This window comes from Anastrepha ludens, chromosome 2 (assembly GCF_028408465.1).
Source record: "Anastrepha ludens isolate Willacy chromosome 2, idAnaLude1.1, whole genome shotgun sequence".
Lineage (NCBI taxonomy): Eukaryota > Metazoa > Arthropoda > Insecta > Diptera > Tephritidae > Anastrepha > Anastrepha ludens.
In genome coordinates, this window is record NC_071498.1 from 28,534,099 (window position 1) to 28,556,152 (window position 22,054).

The 22,054-nt window shown below is 35.1% G+C and overlaps 1 protein-coding gene across 1 annotated transcript in view; it reads left to right on the forward strand.

Annotated features, from left to right (window-relative positions):
* Positions 1-622: 622 nt before the first annotated feature.
* LOC128867227 (tachykinin-like peptides receptor 86C) overlaps positions 623-22,054 on the forward strand; it is a 38,906-nt gene continuing 17,474 nt past the window's right edge. The window contains exons 1-3 of the mRNA XM_054108330.1: positions 623-1,624; positions 8,706-8,851; positions 21,814-22,027. Of these exons, the coding sequence (XP_053964305.1) occupies positions 1,443-1,624; positions 8,706-8,851; positions 21,814-22,027 (542 nt within the window). The 5' untranslated portion in view covers positions 623-1,442. The remainder of the gene's footprint in view (positions 1,625-8,705; positions 8,852-21,813; positions 22,028-22,054) is intronic.

Consider the following 22,054-nt stretch of genomic DNA (forward strand, 5'->3'; position numbering starts at 1 on the left):
AACGGAATAGTCGATTATTCTCTCAACAGGTTGTGTGCGCGCAAGAACAGCGAAGTTGCGAAGGATGGATGAGTTTGTTCGGCATTGAAGTTATGGGACAAATGAAGAGTCGAACTCACAAAAGGTGCGGAACGCAACTGAGCCAAAAGCAACAACAGGACGTATAAGGGTGTAAAGGGATATGGCAATAGGAGCAACAAATGCGATACAGCCCTTGCCAAGAGCAGAAATTAGGAAAACCATAATTTGCCGAATACGCGAAACTCAGTAGACTACGAAATTTTGACTGCGCAGATACGCTCTAAATTTTCCTTAAATTATTACAAAGTTAAAAGTTAAATGCTTAACAAAGTATTACAATTTAACAATTTGCATATGCCCAAATTAGCTCGGTGTTGGTGAAAGTGTTTGTAACATCTTAAAAAATACATATGAACGTGTATGTATAAGCAATAGGCTGTGGGTTTCAACCGCAACGTCGAAGTACTCTGCTAGACGATTTCAAAGTAAAGAATATATGAAAGTGATAAATAAGACAACTCGGTAGTGGAGTTTTTTCTGTAAAATTATATTGAAATGGTTTGCAAAAATCAAGTGAAACGCCAACGCACCTACAGACTACTAGGCATACGTGAAAATAAACACATGTATGTATGTATGTGCATATATTAGGTGAAGTAAAAAGTTCTTACCTTGTTTGCGCTTTATTTCGACGCTGAAATTAGCATAGTTGCACTCATAATTATGGTTATGCAAATAGTTCAAAAAAGTTTTCTAACTCATCTTCAAGTCAAAATCCTGGGCAATAAAATAAGCTCTAACTAATATGCCGAACTGGGTCGACGATTTCTATTATTTCATCAACATTCACGACGATTGATTAACAAGAATGGAATCGTTTCAATCAACTGTTACATTCGATACTGTCTTTGGTGCATAAACAACACAAATTTTTTCTGCCGCTTGCTTTGACTTTTCCCTTGGCCATACTGGCATTGATGAATGTATCGAGCTTTCTCTTCTTTACCTATATTTTGGAACGCTGTAACACTGTAACTGGCTTCACTAAATACAAAAATATCAGAGACTTTTTAGAAGCCTAACATCACCTCTAAATCGGAGGTATGTGCGCCATTTAGCGCAAAACATTCAGAACTATTTACTTCACCTAATATTTCGAAGTACGAGCTATTAACTATGTGTGTATGTGGTAGCACATATTTGGAAGGAGGTAGAGGTTGCTCATCTCGTTTCTGCCAAAAACTGATTTTGCTAAGATGTGAAGAAAAAATAAAGTGAACAGCGACTATAGAATGGAGCGCAATGACGCAAATCGTGTACAGATTCAGATGCACATACATATGTGGATAAATTAGCTCGTGAATAGTATAATTAATATTAAATTAAATCTCGTCACAAAATTACGTGGGTATGTGTTTAAAATGCCGGAAATTGTGGATACCGAGTTGTTGGTGAATTGCACAATACTCGCCGCTAGGCGTTTTGAGCTGAACACTATCGTTAATTCGTCTGCACTGAATGACCTGAATCGCACGGAAGTCATCAGTCTACTGTCTGGAATTATTGAGAATAAAGACAATTTGGACAATATTAACGAAGCAAAGTGAGTTCAATAAATAATTGCAAGCTTTTCGCTTATATGATACAAGGTGGCTCAAAATTAATCGCCCTATCGGAAGATTTATAATTTTTTCATAAAGGCGTCGTATGTGCATAAATTCATATATATTGTATATAATTGGCGCGTACACCTTTTTTTGGGTATTTGGCCGAGCTCCTTCTCCTATTTGTGGCGTGCGTCTTGATGTTGTTCCAGAAATGGAGAGACCTACAGTTTCAAGCCGACTCCGAACTGCAGATATTTTTTCACTCGGAGGTTTGCCATTGTCTGCCGAGGGGCGACCGTTATTAGAAAAAACTTTTTCATCATTTTGGTCTTTCACCGGAATTGGAACCTACGTTCTCTCTGAATTTCGAATGGTAGTGACGCACCAACCCATTATCGACGGCGGCCGCCAATGTATGTATGTACGTATCTATGTCAATCATATTTGACACTTGTGTACTAGACAGCTGCAGTATATAAACAGACAAGCAATGGAGCGCGTAAAGATCAAAGTAAAGAAAAAAGTTAAAAAAAAATAAAAATAAAAAAAAAACACTTAAAATGATTTTTTTTATTCAGCAAAAATAAAGTTTGCTATTCAAAAATTATTAATGATGATGATTCATTTTGCGCCACCTTGTATGTGTATCATTCACTTGCAATTGAGAAATATTTATTTACAATATATAATGAAAGTCTTAACTGTATCTTATAAATTTTTCTTGATAAGTATCCTGCCTATTGTATTTGATTTGAGTTTGGAAAAAAGACCTCACACAACTTAGTAAGACAAGCTGAGGTTAAGGGGGAACACCAATGTGATTTTTCAAAAAAATCGCTTTTTTTATGTATTTTCTCAAAGTAGATATATTCAAAAATATGTAAAAAAAGTTGAACTTAAAATCTTGAAAATTGACGAAGTTATACCCAGTACAATAAGAGCAGGTAATGAGTTACAACGGCCAATGAAAACTTTAAACGCGCTTTTCTCAAAACGACTTTTCTGAACACGGTGGCCTCGATTTCTCGATGACTTATGAACCGATTTCAATTTTTGTACAAGTCTTGGCTACAAATTCCAAAAATTAATATTATTTCAAGCCTTTCGAAAACAAAAAAGGGTAAAAACACAAACTAATTTTTCAAACCTGCACCATTTTCTCAAAAAATAAAAAAAAAACCGTCACGTACGACGATAGCCATTGATGTATAGATTAAGATTTTTTTGGGTTTTTGCTTTCAGATGATTTTTTACCGCTGTATCGTGGTCACCAGGGTGCATCAGTTTTTTATGACGTCATTGCATTAATATTAATTAAAATTGTAGCTTTTAATATTTTTTAACAAAAAATTGTGTCAGTGTAGTTGAATATACGTTATACAATATAAATTATAATTTGCCCGATCCTCAAATAATCATCCCTACTTAAAACAAATTCATGAAAATCACTTAATTTTCACGCGTTCAAAGTGGTGTTCTCCCTTAAGACTTGGAGTCAAAAAATAATTCCGAAAAAATGCTATTCATGGAGTTGTGGTGCTTATTTGAGTTTTATTCCTTTTTCAATATGATTTTATTTATTGTAGTAAGTAAGAAAATTAGTAGGTAATATAGATAGGTTCGATGGCAAGATTACCTGTACAAGTAGCACTAGAGTGCCGTTTTAATACGACGCGGATGCAAAAATTTCAAAATTTAAAGGAAGAGAAAATATATACAGTCATCTAATGCTATTGATGCAGTGGCGGAAAGAAACGGAAGAATAATTGCCTAAGACTATCCCCAAAAGGCACACTAAGGAACTTCCAGCGTCTATCCGTTGTAAAGAAAGTGCTCAACAGTCTCTTTCTCTTCAGGATGGGGGTTGTACAGAAGTCCACTTAGAAGAAACATAGTTACTATCTAAATTTTGTTATTTATCTCTACTCAACCCGTAGCCACACCTGCTTTATAAATATATTTCATATAAAGGGTCTTTCAAAAGACGCGCCTAGAAGTTGTTTTAAAATAAAATATGTAAAAATTTAGATTCTTTCAGGTTTCACTATTTTTATTCAAAATACGGCTCTGACCAATTATATGCGAAAAATGACTTATTTTAAATGTTCACCATGAGCAATGTTCATTCAAAAATGTTTAATTGCTGAGAATGTCGAGATATCGATGCTGAAGATTGTTCAGCGACACTTTGTGCTACAGCAGCAATATTCTTAACTCAACGTCCAGTTCTTGGTCTGCCTGTCCTTTTTCTCTCCTCTCCAGAACTAGTTTCTTCAAATTTGACGATTATTTCCACCAAAAAAATCACCAATTTTGCGATATGTTGTTCTTAAAGATCGACCATTTTCATAATAAGTTTCAATAATTTTAGCGCGTTGTTCTTTCGTCTAAAATTGCGCATCTGTCTACTTGACAAATACCAAAGATGACACAAGAAAAGGTACCGTCTAGGCAATATTCATGGGAGCATTTAGAGTTAGCTCATTTTTATAACTTATAAGTATAGCCGCTTGAAGCTGAAGAATTGCAGTGCGTTTTTCTATTCCGATGTTACTCATACGCCCTGTGTACCCAAAAATGAAGATGAAAGCGCAGAAGTACTCCAACATCTTTAAGGCCGAGCTAACTTTGAAAAATTCTTATAGGTTTTTTGTACTCTACGCCAGTTTTTTTGACCTGTTTTCCGTTAGAAAAATGTGTTACATTTTTATCTCTGACGCGTTCGTATGCACTCCACTTCAATCTCCCAATCATTTTTTCACTGATGAACTTTTTTTCTGGCAAAGTTTGGAGACTAAATAATAGTCTATGAACTAAAACTGGTTAACTGGTAACATGCACCAATTTCAATCCATACTGATACTAATTTCAATTGTAACCGTTGTGCTTTTGGAACCAATTAATTTCTAAAAGAGACTGGGAAGCCACTTGTATATTTCATGAACGCAATTTTTTAGATGTTGGGACTTGAAAATTTACCTGGTGTACAAAAGGCATAAAACACTAAGAAATTTACATATTTCGTTCTATAAGATATTTTAGTGTTTTTTTGTGTTCATCACAAAATCAAATATTTTAACGATGTGAAGGGGTTTAATTGTCTTAATAATTAACTTTTTAACTTAACTTTTTTAACTTTTTTTTCCAATATCGAAGACAATGCCATTCTTTAGCAAGTATTCGCATTTGTCCCTTGAAACTGCAGAATTTTTTAAAACCAATTTTGTTGAAAATGACTACTGGAATAATAATGAAATTTTAAAAAATATGTCATCATCTGTAGGTTTTAGACTAATAGTTATCATTTTCATTTTCATGATATCATTTTAGATATTCAGAACCTTAAGAATTCCTAGCAAAGCCATGTGTCCATATTATCGAAATGCTCTCTGTTATAAAATGTTGTGTCTCGGCAATCGCTGAACCCATATTATTACTTTAAAATTTATCTTTAAATTTGGAAACGTCAATAATATGGAAACATCCACTCTATTCTCAAAACTGAAAACAAAATAATTTTTCTAATTACCGTCCCTTGTCTAAGCTTTCTAATATATTGAAACTATTATAAAAAGCAGTAAAATCTGCTGGTGTTTTTGTTTTTTGCTGGTGTTACTGTTGCACTTATTCTGCTCTGCGCCAGTGTTCTCAATTTTTCGTGTTCTTTTCTCAGCACATTCATAGGGTTGCGTGTTTTTTTCTCAAACTATTGCACTCTAATCAGGCTGAATTTTAACATGTTCTCATCTCTACAACAAGTGAGGTCTTCCTGCTGATTTTTGTGTGTCTGTGAACACAATTGTTACAAAAAGATTGTAAAATTTTTTTATATATTCAGTATATAATTTGTGGAAGGGTTGAATTTTTCTTCTATTTTCATACGAAATAAGCAAGATTTTCGCATTGACTATAACAATATTTTGTGTGGCTTCTCTCTCGATTGCATCCGAATACTTCGACGTCGGGCTCATTTGGGTTCCCGGTCGCAGCGGCATAGAGGAAAACTGCTGGGCTGATGAACTTGCTAGACAGGGAATTTTGGAGACGGTTTCGTCGCGAAATGAAAGAATTGGGGTTCCCTTAAGAACCTGTGGTCTGCTCCTGGAAAGATGGGCTAATGCGCAAACGTACAAGGTCGCGAGATCCTTCTGGCCACGGGTAGATCAGGGACGCTCGAGGGAACTCCTAAGGCTAACAACGCCCCAGCTCTTGAATTTGGTGGGTATCCTTACCGGACATTGTCCGTTAGGTGTTCATGCGGTGAGACTTGGGATTGCCTCAAGTCCGTTTTGCAGAAGCTGTCTTAAGCACGAGGTGGAATAATCTCAACACCTTCTTCTCAGTTGTCCTGCTCTCGTCTGGCAAAGATTTAGACATCTGGTCTCTTATTTTTTTGCTTCGCCTGCAGATATAGCGGGTCTAAATAGCATAAATTTGGTGAAGTTCATCAGTAGCTTGTTGCGGCTAACTACGAATGCAAATCAGCCACCATCGGCGTCGTTGTAAAATGCATGGCCATCATGGCTCCTTCTTCCTTGCCTTCTCCTTTCTCCTCTCCTATGTATGACATTACAACGGACTGATTTTCAATATTGGTCCAAGTGTGCCCTAAGCTAGGGCAGCCGTTTAACCTAACCATAACAATATTTGCGTGATGTGGTTTTTTATTATGAGATAACATTTTTTCGAGATAAGAAACCATTTCAGTTATATTTTGCTGTATATATGTAGGTTCTACCCCGAACATATTTGGAATACGGAATATTCTCAGGTTATCAACTAAGGCTATCGGAAACAAGATAATTTTCTTCAAGTACACGGAATTAAAAGCTAAATTAAAAAATATCTATTAATGATAAAAGTTTATTCCAATAGCTTTTACAAAATAGATAGTTGCGGTTTTTATCGTTTTTTTATTATTATTTCCTCTAAATATTGCGTTACGTCGGATATGCTCTTGTAATCTTCCACCCGCTGGAAAAGTGATGCCTGTTCTTTAGGTGACCATTAACGGCAATTTTGTAATTTAAACTGAAAATGGGCTTCATCACTCCAAAAATCATTCCAACATTGTCGCGTAAAAATGTTTACGAAAAGTCCAATCGTACGATTGCATGGACTTGAATTTTGAAGTGTTGAAGTCTAAGATCGTTCCTCAATATTTCATGCACAATAGTTTTTGGAAGTCCAAGGGTAGCCGCTCTCTTGCGCATGAGTTCAATATTATCATTGGTTCTCAATGTCCGGCTGGGACTCAGACTTGGACTATTTGCCACCGAACTTGTTACCTGATACTTTTGCACCCAAGACCGATTCGAATCTTCACTTGAGGCTACACGTAAACGTTAAATATTGCAATGTGAACAAAAGGTTAAGTCAAGTGAGCTGGGGGGCCAGTCGATGTCGCTTCTTTTTGATACTAGACGTCCCGGAAATTTTCCTTGCAGAAATTCAATAGTTGCATTCGTAGTGTGGCATGGCGCACTGCCTTGTTGAAACCAGTAACCGTCTGAACCTTTCTCGTACATTTGCGGGCAGACATAATGAGCCAACATCCATCGATATCGGTTTCCATCGACCGTTTCGTTTTCTTGTTAAAAATATGGCCCAATGATGGTTTTGGCGCAAATGCCGGTCCAAACAGTTACTTTCCGGTCATGCAATGGTGTTTCAAGGATTTCGTGTGGATTCTCAGTTCCCCAAAAACGACAGTTTTGTTTATTCACACTGGCAGAGAGATTAAAATGTGCCTAGTCAGTCATTAAAATTTGCTTCCAAAAATTGGAAGCTCATTTGAGCGACTGTTTGGCCGTATTCCAAGCGACGTGAATGATCTGTTGCCAATATTCTTTGTGTTAATTGCACTTTATATGGAAACAAATTAAAATCATCCTTTAAAATGCGTCGCATGGTGGTTTCACTGACACCAAAATGCTGAGCGCGACGACGATACGACACTGTTGGCTCCTGGGCAACGCTCTCCTTCACTGCTTCCACAAATTTATTGGTCGTTGATGAACGGCATGTTGACGATCTCCTACTGTCCCGTGCTCAAAAAAATTCGACACCAAATGACGAATAGTATTGTCAGACGATGCTTGTTTGCCACGATACTTTCTGCGATATGCGCATTGAGGTAGAACAATAGAACGACTATTTTCGATGTATAGCGTCACTATTTCAGTGCGTTGTTTCGGTGTGAAGCGATCCATGGTTGAAATTGTACTGAATTGACGAATCGAAAACATGTATGTTGAAGTCGATCGGTTGGTAAATGACAAAGTTATTCAGCATTTACATACCGACATAAAAGATGGACGCAGAGGAGGCCTTCACCTTGGCCTGCTACCACCGCATCGAATACTTTCAAAGCCGGAGCGTTTATATCAATTCCAACCAACGTAGTTGCTGGATCTTTATTCACTGCACTATGTCTATGGAGTCATAAAGTTCATACAGCTTATTGTTCCAACGCCTGCGTTACTCGCCGTCGCCAACATGCAAAGGCCCAAAAATCTTCGCAGAATCTTTCTCTCAAATACTCCAAATGACGCTTCATCGGGTGTTGTCAACGTCCACGCTTCTGCGCCAGACGTTAGGACGGGCATTGTGAGAGCCTTGGAGAGTGTTAGTTTTATTAACCGAGAGAAGACTTTACTACTCAATTGCCTACTTAGTCCAAAGTAGCACTTTTTGGCAAGAGAGATTCTACGTTGAATTTCTAGGCTGACATTATATATGTATTATCGGTGTACATCAAATACACGAAGAACCTCTGCTTTTGGCAACAGTTTTACCATTTGCCAAAAGTTCACTTTGTACTCTTTTTTATTGTTATTATCACACTTACATATATTATTATTATTATTATTTTTATTTCTAATTTTTTTAAATAGCAATAAATTTGACAATATATAAGAATAAAAAAAAAAATCTTTTAATATAGATCACTTAAGTAAAATACACCCTGACGGCTAGAAGTATTTTTGTATTTATATTTTTATATTTTTTGATGTACATATGAAATAAATAATTATAACAAAAAATACAAAGCTTTTTGTTCGTTTTCTTCCACAGAGACTTTTTAACCGAGTGTTTATTCCCGTCACCGACACGACCATATGAATTACCATGGGAGCAAAAAACAATCTGGGCCATTATTTTCGGAGTAATGCTGTTTGTGGCAATCGCAGGAAATTGCATTGTGTTATGGATCGTTGCTGGTAAGACTAAACCTTAACCTTAAAGGATTTATGCTCTGTTTAATACTCTATTTAAATACTTATTAAACAAAATGGAATCAAAAGTTATTAGGAACCAGAGTAATTAGGCTAATTTCCCCTCAAGTTTTATCTTTGTAGTTCATTGTCTCGTCTTTATTGCTCGATCAAGATTAAAATTAGCAGTGCATGCTAATAATATGAAAAAATGGACGACGGCACTTCAGCAACAGCAGACACATTTAATATAAATAAAAGAATACTTTACAATAAAGGTGGAATAATTTTTCGAAAACGCGTGAGTCATTTGAGTGACTCCCATGCATTTTTGAAAGACCGATAAAAGTGTTCAGAAGTTAAAGTTGAATAATATTAATCTTCATAGAGTGCAGAGGATTCTAAAGTTAAGAAAAATTAGTTGTAATAAAAAAATTATCTTTAATCTATACATTATTGAACACCGATCGCGATGATTTAAGCAAAACACTAGGAGGCAAATCTATGCTCACGAACGATAATTAGTTGGGTCGTTTTCAGTTCATTTTGTGGGCGTTTAAATGGAACTAACTATTTTCTACTCGGGAGAATTTTTTTTGATGCAGTTCTTATTTTTAAGAAGGGACCTATCCAAAAATGAGCGGGGGAACGAAAACAAAATTCCTTTGGAAATCCCGCATATAAATATGATGGGCGTAACAAAAAAAAAAAAATAGAAAAAATTAAAAAAAAAAAATCCGACAAAAAAATCCAACGGCTTAAAATCGCAGTTCCGAGTCGGTTAACTGACATCGCCCCGAGTCGGCTGATAAAACGTCAACCGGACTTGGCGAGCATAAGATCGATTGTGGCATGAGCAATGTGACATGACGCCCGATCCTGCTGAAATTAAAGATGGTTGAAGTCCTCACAGTCCTAGCGTTCACAGTTGACCGACGTGGCGTTTCCAGCTGCAATTACAAGGAAAACTGGGCCAATAATTTCACCGCCCCAAAATCGTCAACAAACGGCTTCTCGCCGAGTACGTGCGGGTTTTCCGACAAACAGTTATGCAGATTTGCTTGTGAACATAACCATGTGAAAAAAGTTCCAAATGAAAAAATAGTGTACAATATAACCATTACGTAAATGAACCTATATGTAGGACCCTTGGCATAATAAAACAGCTCCACAGCTGTTATGATTTCATTATTTGATGAAAAAACACTTTCCACCCATGAACTTCTTTAGGTCTGGAAACAGATGGATGTCGCTGGGGGCCAAACCTGGTGAGTACGGTGGATGATCTAACAATTCGAACTTTACTTCATGAGTTTTAGCCATTGTCAAATACTCTTGCGACACGGTGCGTTGTCCTGTTGAAAAATAATTTTTTTCTTTTGCAAACAGGGTATTTTTTCGCGATTTTTTTCCTTCAGCTGATTTAAAAGGTTACAATAATACTCAGAATTTTTCGTTTTACCAGTTTGTAATCCAAAAACAAAATTCCTTTCGCATCCCAAAACAGTGATGCTAACACCTTCTGGAAACAAATTCGTTTCGGAGAAAAAAAATCAGTTTCACACCACTCTGTAGCCTCTTATTTTGATTTAGGATCGTGGTGATAGGCCCAAGTTTCATCCATAGTGATAAATCGAAATGTTGCTGAGACAGTCAACCGGCAATAAACTCGTATGAAATTTCATCTAAAAACGTTCTTAGAATCAGGGAAGCCATATTGGGCACCCGGACAAAAGGGCAGGAAACAAAATTGTAGATGAGATTACCAAAAGCGCTGTTTATATAGAATTCGAACAAGAAAACGACATACTGAAACATTTAAATACGGTACACAATGACATCGCTGCGGACATAAGAACACGGATAGACAGGAGGTGGAATAATCTAGCCACTTGCAAAACCGCGAAAATCATGTGTACACAGAATGCAGATAAATATCTACGTCCAATTCGTACTAGCTCTGTGCAGAAAGGAAAGCAGAACTATCGTACGTATGCTGACAGGCCACAATTTGCTAGCGGCGCACGCATACAAAGTGGGAATTGCAAACAATGATAGCTGCAGATTTTGCAATGAACTACAATATGAAAGGTTAGAATGTCTCTCGGGGGCAAAGCTTACTTAGATTCGCAAAATACGTAGGCTTATTGCAAGAAGCCTATTACAAGGGAACGGAGGGGTCAAGTTCCATCTGGTACCACTAAGGACCAATAGGTCTATGTGATGACTTTCAGCCAGCCAGGTCAACATAACCTAACCTAGCGAATGAGGCACCCACAGCTCTCTGAAACGCAATACTTCAGTCAAAATATTGCTTACACTGCCCAATGAGATGATGCCTAGGTTTTCTATTAAATTTCTTACAGTCACTCGACGATTTTTCAGTACGATACCCTGAATTTTTTCCACGATTTTTGGTGTTATTGCTGTTTTCGGATGTCCTTGACGTGGATCGTGTTCAAGGCTTGCACGACCACGTTTAAATTCAGCATCCCATCTTTCTACTGTACTAATTTATGGCACAAAGTCCTTACACACTTTCAACATTCGTTCATAAATTTTCTTTGCTTTTAAACCTTACAAAAATAAAATTTCAATCAGTGCATGATAATTGATTTTTCCATTGCGGAAAATACTGAACCACCTAGTATATCGACAACAATTTAGAAAAGGCCAAAGTTTGCTGTGGCGATTTCTTTATTTTGTTTCCATTATTTTGCTGCCATAATTGCTTACGAACGATCGCGACAGTTTGATAATCGCCATATTGGAAGCAATAACCAGCTTACGGCTGGTGCTTACTTTAAATTTTTACCTTTGTTTGTGCTCTGTTGAAAAATAAAAAAAAGAGCTGTGGGGAAGACGGTATCTCAAACTTTTTGCTACAGAAAACAACAAACACTTTCTGGAGACTCTTAGCAATTATCTTTAATCACTCACTTATTATAGGCTATTTTCCACTGGAATGGAAAACAGCAAAAATAAAATGCATTCCAAAACCAAACACTGACCTTAGTTCTCTTGTTAATTACCGCCTAATATCTCTTCTCTCAAATATTAGTAAATTATTAGAATATTTTTTGCTTGGAAAAATAAAACAAACTTATTGAAGAGCGACATGTCTTAAAAGACTATCAATTTGGGTTCCGTCCATATCATTCAACATGCCACGCACTAACTTTACTCTCTGATTTTATTTATTGTAATTTGAGTCAGTCTAGATTTGGAATAAGCATTCGATACTGCTTGGGTGGAAGGAATCATATTTAAAATGTACTGGAAGTTCAATTTCGAAAAAAATCTTTGTACAATGTTGTATAGTTATTTAAAAGACCGATCATTTTATGTTAATGAAGGTATATTTAATGCTTTGACAAGAGACGTTAGCTCAGGTGTGCTACAAGGTTCTTTGTTGGGGCCAATTCTCTATAACATCTTCTTAGCCGATTTCCCTGACCCACCATTAAGTTCCGAAATTAATAATTGCGATATTAAGGTGCTCATATACGCAGATGATATAATTATATTGGGTTCTCACCAGCGCATGATAATTGAAGCCGTTAACTCATACCTAAATGAATTAAATACATACTTTCACAAATGGAAGCTAAAAATAAACTTCAATAAAAGCGAAACAACTATTGTTAAAGGAATACGTAAAAGCTTATATCCAAATGCTCGTAAATATGAGCCTCAAATTAGAATAAATGGACTCAAAATAAAATACAATGAACAAATTAATATAAATACTCGGGCAAAATTTTGGATCGCAAATTCACCTTTGTAAGACATGCAGATTTCATTTTGACAAAAGCAAAAAAAATTTTCCTTAGCTATTGTAATTTAGTAAGAACGCAGGGTGGACTTTCGAACTGCATTAAAATAAATATGTATTTACAAACAAATAATTAGATCAATCATATCTTATGCTCATCCGATATGGTTCAACATTTCGTCGAACCAAATGGAGAGACTAAGACGTTTTGAACGATATGTTTTAAGAATTTGTAGCGGTCTTAACCGCCAACCTTACAGAAGTGGTACTTTTCGGAAAAGAGTTTCTAATAAAAGTTTATATGAAAAATGTAAAATATCACGCATAGACTTTTTCTTAATGAAATCGTCAGTAAGATTTGTTGGTAAACGACATACATAGAAAATGAACTGATAAACAAATATATGTCAAAGGCAAGGGAAATATCATTACCTCTAACAGAAAAACATTTATCACCAATATATTTAAAAATACTAAAAAATAATAATATGTTACATAAAAATAGTAAAGCAATATATTATCATAGGCGATACAATACTTACAACTTCAACGATGAAAATTTAGTTTATAACATTGATCAATTTATAGCCAAATAAATTATAGAAGTTTACTATACGTTATCTCCTTTTTAAGCCATTTTTGGGAGAATATAAATAAGTTTTAAAATTATGCCAAAGACATACAAAATAATAATCATAACCTATTGTATATATCTAAAGAAAAATAAGTTTAAAACTCCCAGATAAATACAAATGTATGTTACGATAATGCTAAACAATCTAATTTTTTCATAACTTTGTAAGCTCCTATATTAAAATGAATTTGGGTAATAAATGAAATGAAATGAAATGTTGAAGGTTGAGTAAAGATAGTAATAAAAACTCAACTAAGTACTTTAAGGGGGTAGATGCCTGTAAAATTTCGAAGAAAAAAAAATATTTTCTTCTTAAAATGTTAATATAATCCTTTAATAATACGTAAAAAAATTTTAGAACGTAAATTTAAGTATTTCTTATATTATAGATCGTCAACCGTGACGACTCTATTTTTTGCGTTCGAGCGCTGGGAGAGGTATAGTTACGTTACAAAAATCATTGAATTTTCATGAATTCAAACTTTAGACGCGTTTTTCTCAAAACTATATTTTTCGAATTAGAGTACACGATAACTCGAAAAGTTATTTACCGATCTCCTTGAAATTTTGCAATCATTTTTTTATGATACTACTTTTTTCGAAGCAAAAATAGTAGGAAAATTCGCCCCAAAATAATTTTTTTTTGTGGCATTTTATTCCGTGAATTTTTTTTGTTCCCATTTTTTTAATTCATATAGAAATTATGACATTAACACATTGACTGCCAAGGCACTTTCAGCAAGTAAGATGCTCTGGGGCCACAGCATTTTTTTTCTTAAATCTCATCAGAGACGTCAAAATTGGAATTTAGGGTAGTGCTGGTAATATTTTCTGCTTAGAAACAGGCAGTTTTTAACTAATTAGTATGTACACACATATGTTCGACGTGGCGCCTACCGACTTTTTTTAACTCAGGGCCATGGCGGACATATATGCACGACAAAAACATTGGCTAAACACCAAAATACATCGTCGTCATACAAGCTCTACTTCGTTTTGCAAAAACAAAACAATTGGGATCACCACAAACAAGTTTAATGGGTTTATTTGTATAACTACTTTGTAAAAATAATATGTAAAAATTTTTTTGTTACTGCAATAAAATGAATAAAATTTTTTTTCAAAACCAATTTTTTCCAATTGTTTTTTGAGCTGCGCCGAAGCCACTATAACAGAAATTTCATGGGAAGCCATATATTTTATTATTGCAATAAAATCATATTTATTGGGATCGTTGCTGTGTGACATGGCGAGAGAGAATAATAGTCGTGTCGGACATATGTGTCCGACGTGGCGTAAACCGCATAGTACAGTGTCACACATATATGGCCGACGTGGCAGTCAATGTGTTAATAAACAAAAAAAATTTTGATTTTTTGTATTCAAGTCCTGGAAGAATTGAGTGCACCATCCGCCATTTTAAATGATTAAAATAAAAAAAAATTGTATATTATTTTATTGTATAAATAAACTGTATGCGAGTTTTAAAAAAAATATATTGACTTCTTTATTTTAAATAATTTTAATTAAATTAAGGAAAATAATGCCGCTTACAGGTGTCGGTCCCCTGAAATTAATAAGCTATACTCAATAAATGCAGTTTCATAATTTTTAATTTATTCAAATAAAGTAATAGCCTATACAGACAGTGGCGTTAATCAGGATTCACGACTTAATTCGGAATTATCTCAAGAATTAAGTGCAACTATTGCGGATTACGGGAGTTTTCGATGGCAGCTTTGCCGAATAATGATAGATAATTTCTATAGTGGATGAAAAATAACGAAACTTTTAAAGAGAAGATCAAGAAAAACTGGTTGCCATGATAGTTTGCAGTAACACTAGGCTATAACCGCTTTCGGTTTAAAATTGAGTGCCGCCTCTGTACAAATTTTTATGCAAACAAATCACTTCAAATATCGCTATTAAAGGCAACGAATTATTACAACTTGTTAAATACATAAAATCCATTAGCTTTTTATCGCAATTAATGTCATGTTACACTTTTTGCAAACTTCCTCTTCTGCTTATTCGTATTCTAAAAAACATTCGTGTGCGAAAAGACAATTGTTTTATGTAACGCTTGTGTATGTTGCGCTTTTGCAATATGTGTATCTATGTTACTACTACCAATGAATAAACCGCCTTCATTTATTTCATCGAAGACTCTCCACATGGCCTACATATCCGCTACCTTTGCTGGAGTGAGTTGTGCGATAAGCCACCTTCAGTGCGGTGATTTACCCATCTGCTCTTTCTCCCTGACGTTGGGAATCTGAGAGTGCAGCTAATGGCAGATGTTGCATATCCGGCAACAAAACACTTTGCCATCAGTTTAACCAATTTTTTTAATATCGAGTCTATTCACAATACCTGGGGGACATATTTTCGATATATTGCTTTCTGATAGAGAGGAGGGTGCGGTAGTAGGTGCTATTGCAATGATAAAACAATATTGGAACAAAAGAACTGCGCTACTGGAAACAATGAATCACCGGAAAATGTCCCTGATAGTGTAAATAATTTTCACCCATGACAGGAGTGCACTCTATTGTAACAAGCCGCGGGCAAATAGAAATATTTTTAAGTTTACGTAATAGAAAATTATATGTATAGATTTATATGTATTTTATTTCTAAGTTAACTAAATATTACAGATTTACCTCGACGACCTTTTAGGACACTATTTAAAATTTTACTAAAATAATTTTAAAGTCTATAGTAGCCCCAAGCGAAATTCGTACAGTTCGAAAAAAAATCTTTTTACATAAATCATAAGTAAAACAAACGGCTCAAAAAAGTCTTTGCATATTTTGTTACTATAGTGATATCAATCAAAAACAAAGTAGTTAAACTCAATTTTTTCATTTAATTACATTTTAAGGGAGGTCCAAAAATAAAAACCATGTAATTCAATGCCAAAATGAGACGTGAATGAAACTATATAAAAGTAAAGTTAATGCAAATATATATTAACATTTCGTATGCATGTCTTTGTTTCTGATAACTATTTTTAATCTATTTGTCATACTTTTAACAAGTTTTTCACAAAAGCTGGGCTAAATTTTTTACCATTTGTTCTGAAGGATCGCCTTCATGTCATCCTTTGAACTTATGCTATGCTGGCGAACTTTCCCATCGCGATAGCTTCACAGTTCTCAATGGGGTTTAAATCTTGACTATAGGCTGGTGTATCCATGACATTCGCGCTATTATATAGCGCACATCATACGCTTTATGCTTCGGGCCATTGTTCTGATAAAAATGTAAATCTTCCCCTAGACCAACTTTTTCTTTAAAATGTTAAAATACACAGCCTGATTTTTAATGGCCTCAATAACAATTCTCCCGGCCCAGATGCAGAAAATAAACGCTACACCAATACTGACCCACCCCCGTGCTTTACTGTAGGCTTCATATTTTTGGCAAGTAACGCTTCTTTTGATCTTCTTCATATATAGCGTCTGCCATCTAAACCAAAAATGTTGAACTTGCTTTCATTAGCGAATAGTACCTTGCGCCAAAATGAAAAATCTTTTGATTGATGTTTCTTGGCAAATCGCAGCCTTACTTTACGATTACGTTCGTTGATATGGGGTTTATGCCTTGCTCTTTTGCCGTTGATATCAGCCTTATTGAGTACAGGGTGAACGATATGTTACCTATTCATAACACCATACCTTTTTTGTGTGAAATTACTTTTTATTGATTTCAAAAATGATAACAATTTTAACATATAATATATTCACTTTAGCTCGATATGACCACCTTTTGCCTTGACTATAGCCCTTAAACGGGCAAAAAATGAGTTGCATGCTGCACGAGTGTGATCTTGAGGTATTTTGGCCCATTCTCGTATAATCGCTTTTTTCAGCGCATCCATACTGGCATATTTTTTAGTCCTCACCTTGCTCTCAATGGACCAGATGGAATAGTCCATCGGATTTGCGTCTGGCGAATTCGAAAGCCATTGTGTGGACGATGTGAAGTGTGGAACATGATTTTTTAACCATTCTTGGTTCACACGAGCTTTATGAGACGGTGCCGAGTCCTGTTGGGACGTCCATGGTCTACGACCGAAATGTTTGCGTGTCCACGGCTCTAAAGTAGCTTCTAATGAGATTGCCATTTTCCCGATAATAAGTCGCATTCACTTTGACACCAGGCTCGATAAAAACGATTGGAGAGCGTCCATCAGTGGGAAATTGCTCCGAGTGGCCATACGTAGGCTCAAATTCTCGTATGAGCATTCGGTCAAGTAAACACGATCGTTTTGAGTGTTTTTGAACTGCTCAATTCTGAATTTTTTTTTCAGGAAATTCGCCACGTTCGTGCAAGCGCAACAACTCCTTTGTTCTTTCGCACGAACTTTTTTTGCTATGGTGAAAGATTGTGTGCTTTTTGGAACTTGTCTTGCGATATGTTCAGTTCTTTGGCCATTTTTCTTCCACTTCGACGTGGATTTCGTTCGAGTAGAGCCTTCACTTTCCGAACCATTTCTGGCGTTGTTGCGTTTTTTTTTCGTCCACCTCCATAGCGTTTTGTAATGCTACCAGTATCATTGTAACGTTTTATAGTGCGATACACAAACATTTTATTCACTTTGAGGTGACTGAGCTCACGAACAATGGCTGGTTGTGATTTTCCAGCCAAATATAACCCAATCACACTATTACGTTTGAATTCCATCACAGAAAAAAAAATTCAACAAAACTGAGATGCAAATACTTTTGATGGCTTATAAACAATATATTAAACTGTCATTAGGACAATTTTGACGTTGATGTCATGAACTGTTTTACAGATACAAGCAGTATGAAGTTGGTAACACTTCATATCGTTTACCCTTAATATTTCTAATTGTCTATGGGCAACATTTTTCCCCGAATAATTTTCGGCGATTGTTGCGAATTTCGGTGCACTTAAAAATTGATCCTTTTTGACTTGCCATAGAATATATTGTTCATCACTCGGAGAGAAAATTTTGTTATTTGCAATTTTTAATCTATCAACAAATGACACAATATTCAACATATGGCAAAGCAGTTTAATGTTTGGGACTTCCCCGTGAACTTAAGTGTGATTGCAAACAATGTTGCCCGATAAATTAACACTATACGAGTTTGGCTTTTGCGTTGAAAATTGCCGCTTGTTAAATAATTTGTTTTTATTTTAATAAATAAGGGATCATTTCAAATATTACTTTTGCCATTTAATGCACTTCCCAGTATACTAATTAAATAAAACCAATTAGATTTTTTTCCAATACTAGTCCTCTCTATTTAATGTAAAACCAAATATCTAGGTGGATGTACGAGTTTTGCTTGGAGATACTGTATGTGCAGTACCCCTGTACCTGTAGGACTTATCGTTACCAGATGGTCACAGCGCATTTTATTTGCTATTTTTTATTACAGGCCAGTAACATTAATAAGTACTAAAAATTTTATCTTCTTATTTAAAAACAAAAAATAATTCTCGTTAAAATGTCTTTTAAGTAATTAAGGGACCAATTCGGCAAAATTTTTCAGAAAAACTATAGCAAGTAAAAGACAATAATTGTTACCGTGGCTTACATTAAAAAAACAAATCTTAAAATCATTTAAAACTCTATGACTGTAGAAATTCGTTGGTTTAGAAATTTTTAATGTAGAATAAGAACAGCTAAATAATAAGAGCATTCAAAGGTGAAAAACTGTTGATGCATTTTTTTGAAGCTCTTAATAGTTTTATTATTACACAAAGTACATAAATATATTTGGTACCCTGCTTAAGCGATTTATTTATAAAGGGTGATTTCTTTAAAATTATGAAAGGGTGATTTCTTTAAAATTTTTCACTTGCTATTAAATGGCTAAAGGGAAATAAAGGGTATTTCAAAAGTGACACCTAGTTGTCAGTAGTGAATAATTATAGAGTGCATACGAACGCGTCAGAGATAAAAATTTAACACATTTTTCTAACGGAAAACAGGTCAAAAGAACTGGCATAGAGTAAAAAAATGTGTAAGAATTTTGCAAAGTTAGCTCGGTTTTAAAGATGTTGGTGTACTTCTGCGCTTTCATTTTCATATTTGGGTATACAGGGCGTATGAGTAACATCGGAATAGAAAAACGCACTTCAATTCTTCAGCTTTAAGCGGCTGTAGGTACTTATAAATTCTAAAAATAAGCTAAATTTTCTAAATGGTCCCATGAATAGTCTCTAGACGGTACCGTTTTTTATGTCATCTTTGACATTTGTCAAGTAGACAGATGCACAATTTTACACGAAAGAAAAACGCATTAAAATTATTGAAACTGCTTACGAAAATGGTCGATCTTTAAGAACAACATATCGCAAAATTCGTAATTTGTTTGGGGGAAATGATCGTGCGAATGAGTCGAAAATTCAAAGGTTGATAAAAAAATGTCAAGAGACTAGTTCTGTCGATGATAGAGAAAGGACCAGTCGAGCAGGCAAAAACTGGTCGTTCTGTTGAGAATGTCGTTGCTCATAGCGCAAAGTGTCACCGAACAACCTTCAACAGCGATATATTGACGTTCTCAACAATTAGGCATTCATGAATCGACTGTTTGGCGGATTTTATCTGACGACGTGCTCATGGTGGACATTTAAAATAAGTAATTTTTCGCATATAATACCGCGTTACATACGTTCTGTCCTATGAACCAAATATACTTTTTCGGAAAGGGGATAAAAAATAAAATCACGTGTATCGGCGATTTTCATGTACGCGTCACAATTTTTTTTTTGTATTTTATAACTTTAAACGAGCAATTCTTGTATGCATATCTGTATAGCCACACGATCTCAGGATTAGCTTAACGGATTTGAATGAAATTGGGCACACAGATAGTGTATCACATTTCTAGACTTTTCACCTAGGTGTTGCCACTGACAATGTTTCACAGGGTTGCCACCTGTTCGAAATTAAAAAAAAAAATGCATGAGATATGCCGATGTGGGTATCAAAAGAAAGGTATTTCACTCCGCATTACAATAGAGATATAAAACCCCGAATTTTTTTATTAATTTTATTATATTAAAATTAAAAATTGTTACATTAAAAAATTTAATGCTTTTAAAGAAACTTAGGCCTTTTATTTTTGCGTTTGTAAGCATTTGTGTCAGTATCGCGACAAATAGACCAACAGTATTCGCCAAGCATATGCGTAATGCCTTGTCCTTTAAAGCACTTTTCAATAGCCGCAATGCCCTGATGGAACCTTTCGCCATGTTCATCGCCACAAGCTCCTAAATCACCAGGGAAACAATCTAAATGATTGTGAAGGAAATGGATCTTTAGCGATATTAATATGCCCATTTCGCCATATGCCGAAATCATTTCTGCAACAATATTTGTATAATTGTCAGCTCGTTTGTTGCCAAGAAACTGCTTAATAACGGCAACTGTGCCTTTCCATGCACGTTGTTCAATAGCATTCAATTTTGATGAAAATTCATAACTCTGTACGTGGTAGCCAAATTGTTGGTACAGAGTACTTTATTGTTGACCTTCCATCAGTAAACTTGCATAAATTTCTATAGAAATAGTCGCACACGACTTCCGGAGTATACCACAAGTAAGGAACATAAGCAGTCTTGAATATTTTCTGGAACGAATTAACCACTGTTTTCGTAATATTTTTAAAATTTTTACTTGGTGCGAATAAGCCACAAACGTAACAAAAGTTATTTCGAGTCGGGCACTGCATTTTTCGTAAGATGAAATATACAGAAAGACGTTTTCGCGCAACAGAACTTAAAACAATTGTCAAAGTATACGTCTCCTAGTAGCGCAACTGTCAGATGATCGTAGCTTCCGGAACTGTAACAAACACACAAACGGCACAGAGTGTGTTGTATGAAACAATAAATTAAAGGTTAATAAGTTGTTTAAAAGTTTGGAGTCCCTTCAAGTTATGCCGAAAATTTAGAAAAAAATTTTTTTTTAGAAAAAAAAAATTCAAAAAAATCTGAGTATTGATAAAATTTGTTTTTTTTAATTTTACATAATAAAAATATTTCCACGAGTCTGCCTGCAGAAATTCAGCGCGACTGGATCACGGAAAAAGGGTTAAAAATTGATCCAAAGTTTTTCACACAGGCGGACTACGAGCTCTATATTTTATACATAAAAAAAAAATGCTGACGTGTACATGAAAATCGCCTATATACGTGTATTTTTATTTTTTCTCCCCTTTCCGAAAAAGTACAATATATTTGGTTCATAGGACAGAAAAAAAGTTCGTTTTTGTAACGCAGTGTAATTGGTGAGAGCCGTATTTTGAATAAAAATTGTGAAACCTGAAAAAATCTAAATTTTTACTTTAAAACGACATCTAGGCGAGTCTTTTGAAATACCCTTACTGCAATAAAAACACTTTTAAAATGTTTGTATTTATGAATGTAGGCATTGTCCTGCCCGAATTAAAGCGTCATTGTGTGAGCTTAGTATAAATAAGTTTGTTTTTCGCTATATCATTCTATTCTAATTATGTCTTTAATTTTTGTATTTCAATGCTATCTGATAACCAAAATGGAAACACAACAAAGGTCATCGCAGCATGAGGACCGTTACAAATTACTTTTTGCTTAATTTGAGTATCGCCGATTTGTTGATGTCTTCGCTGAACTGCGTTTTCAATTTCATCTTTATGCTGAACTCTGACTGGCCATTTGGCTCCATTTATTGCACCATAAATAATTTTATGGCAAACGTCACCGTCTCGACGTCGGTTTTCACATTGGTGGCCATCTCATTAGACAGGTAAGATAAAGCAAATATATTACACGT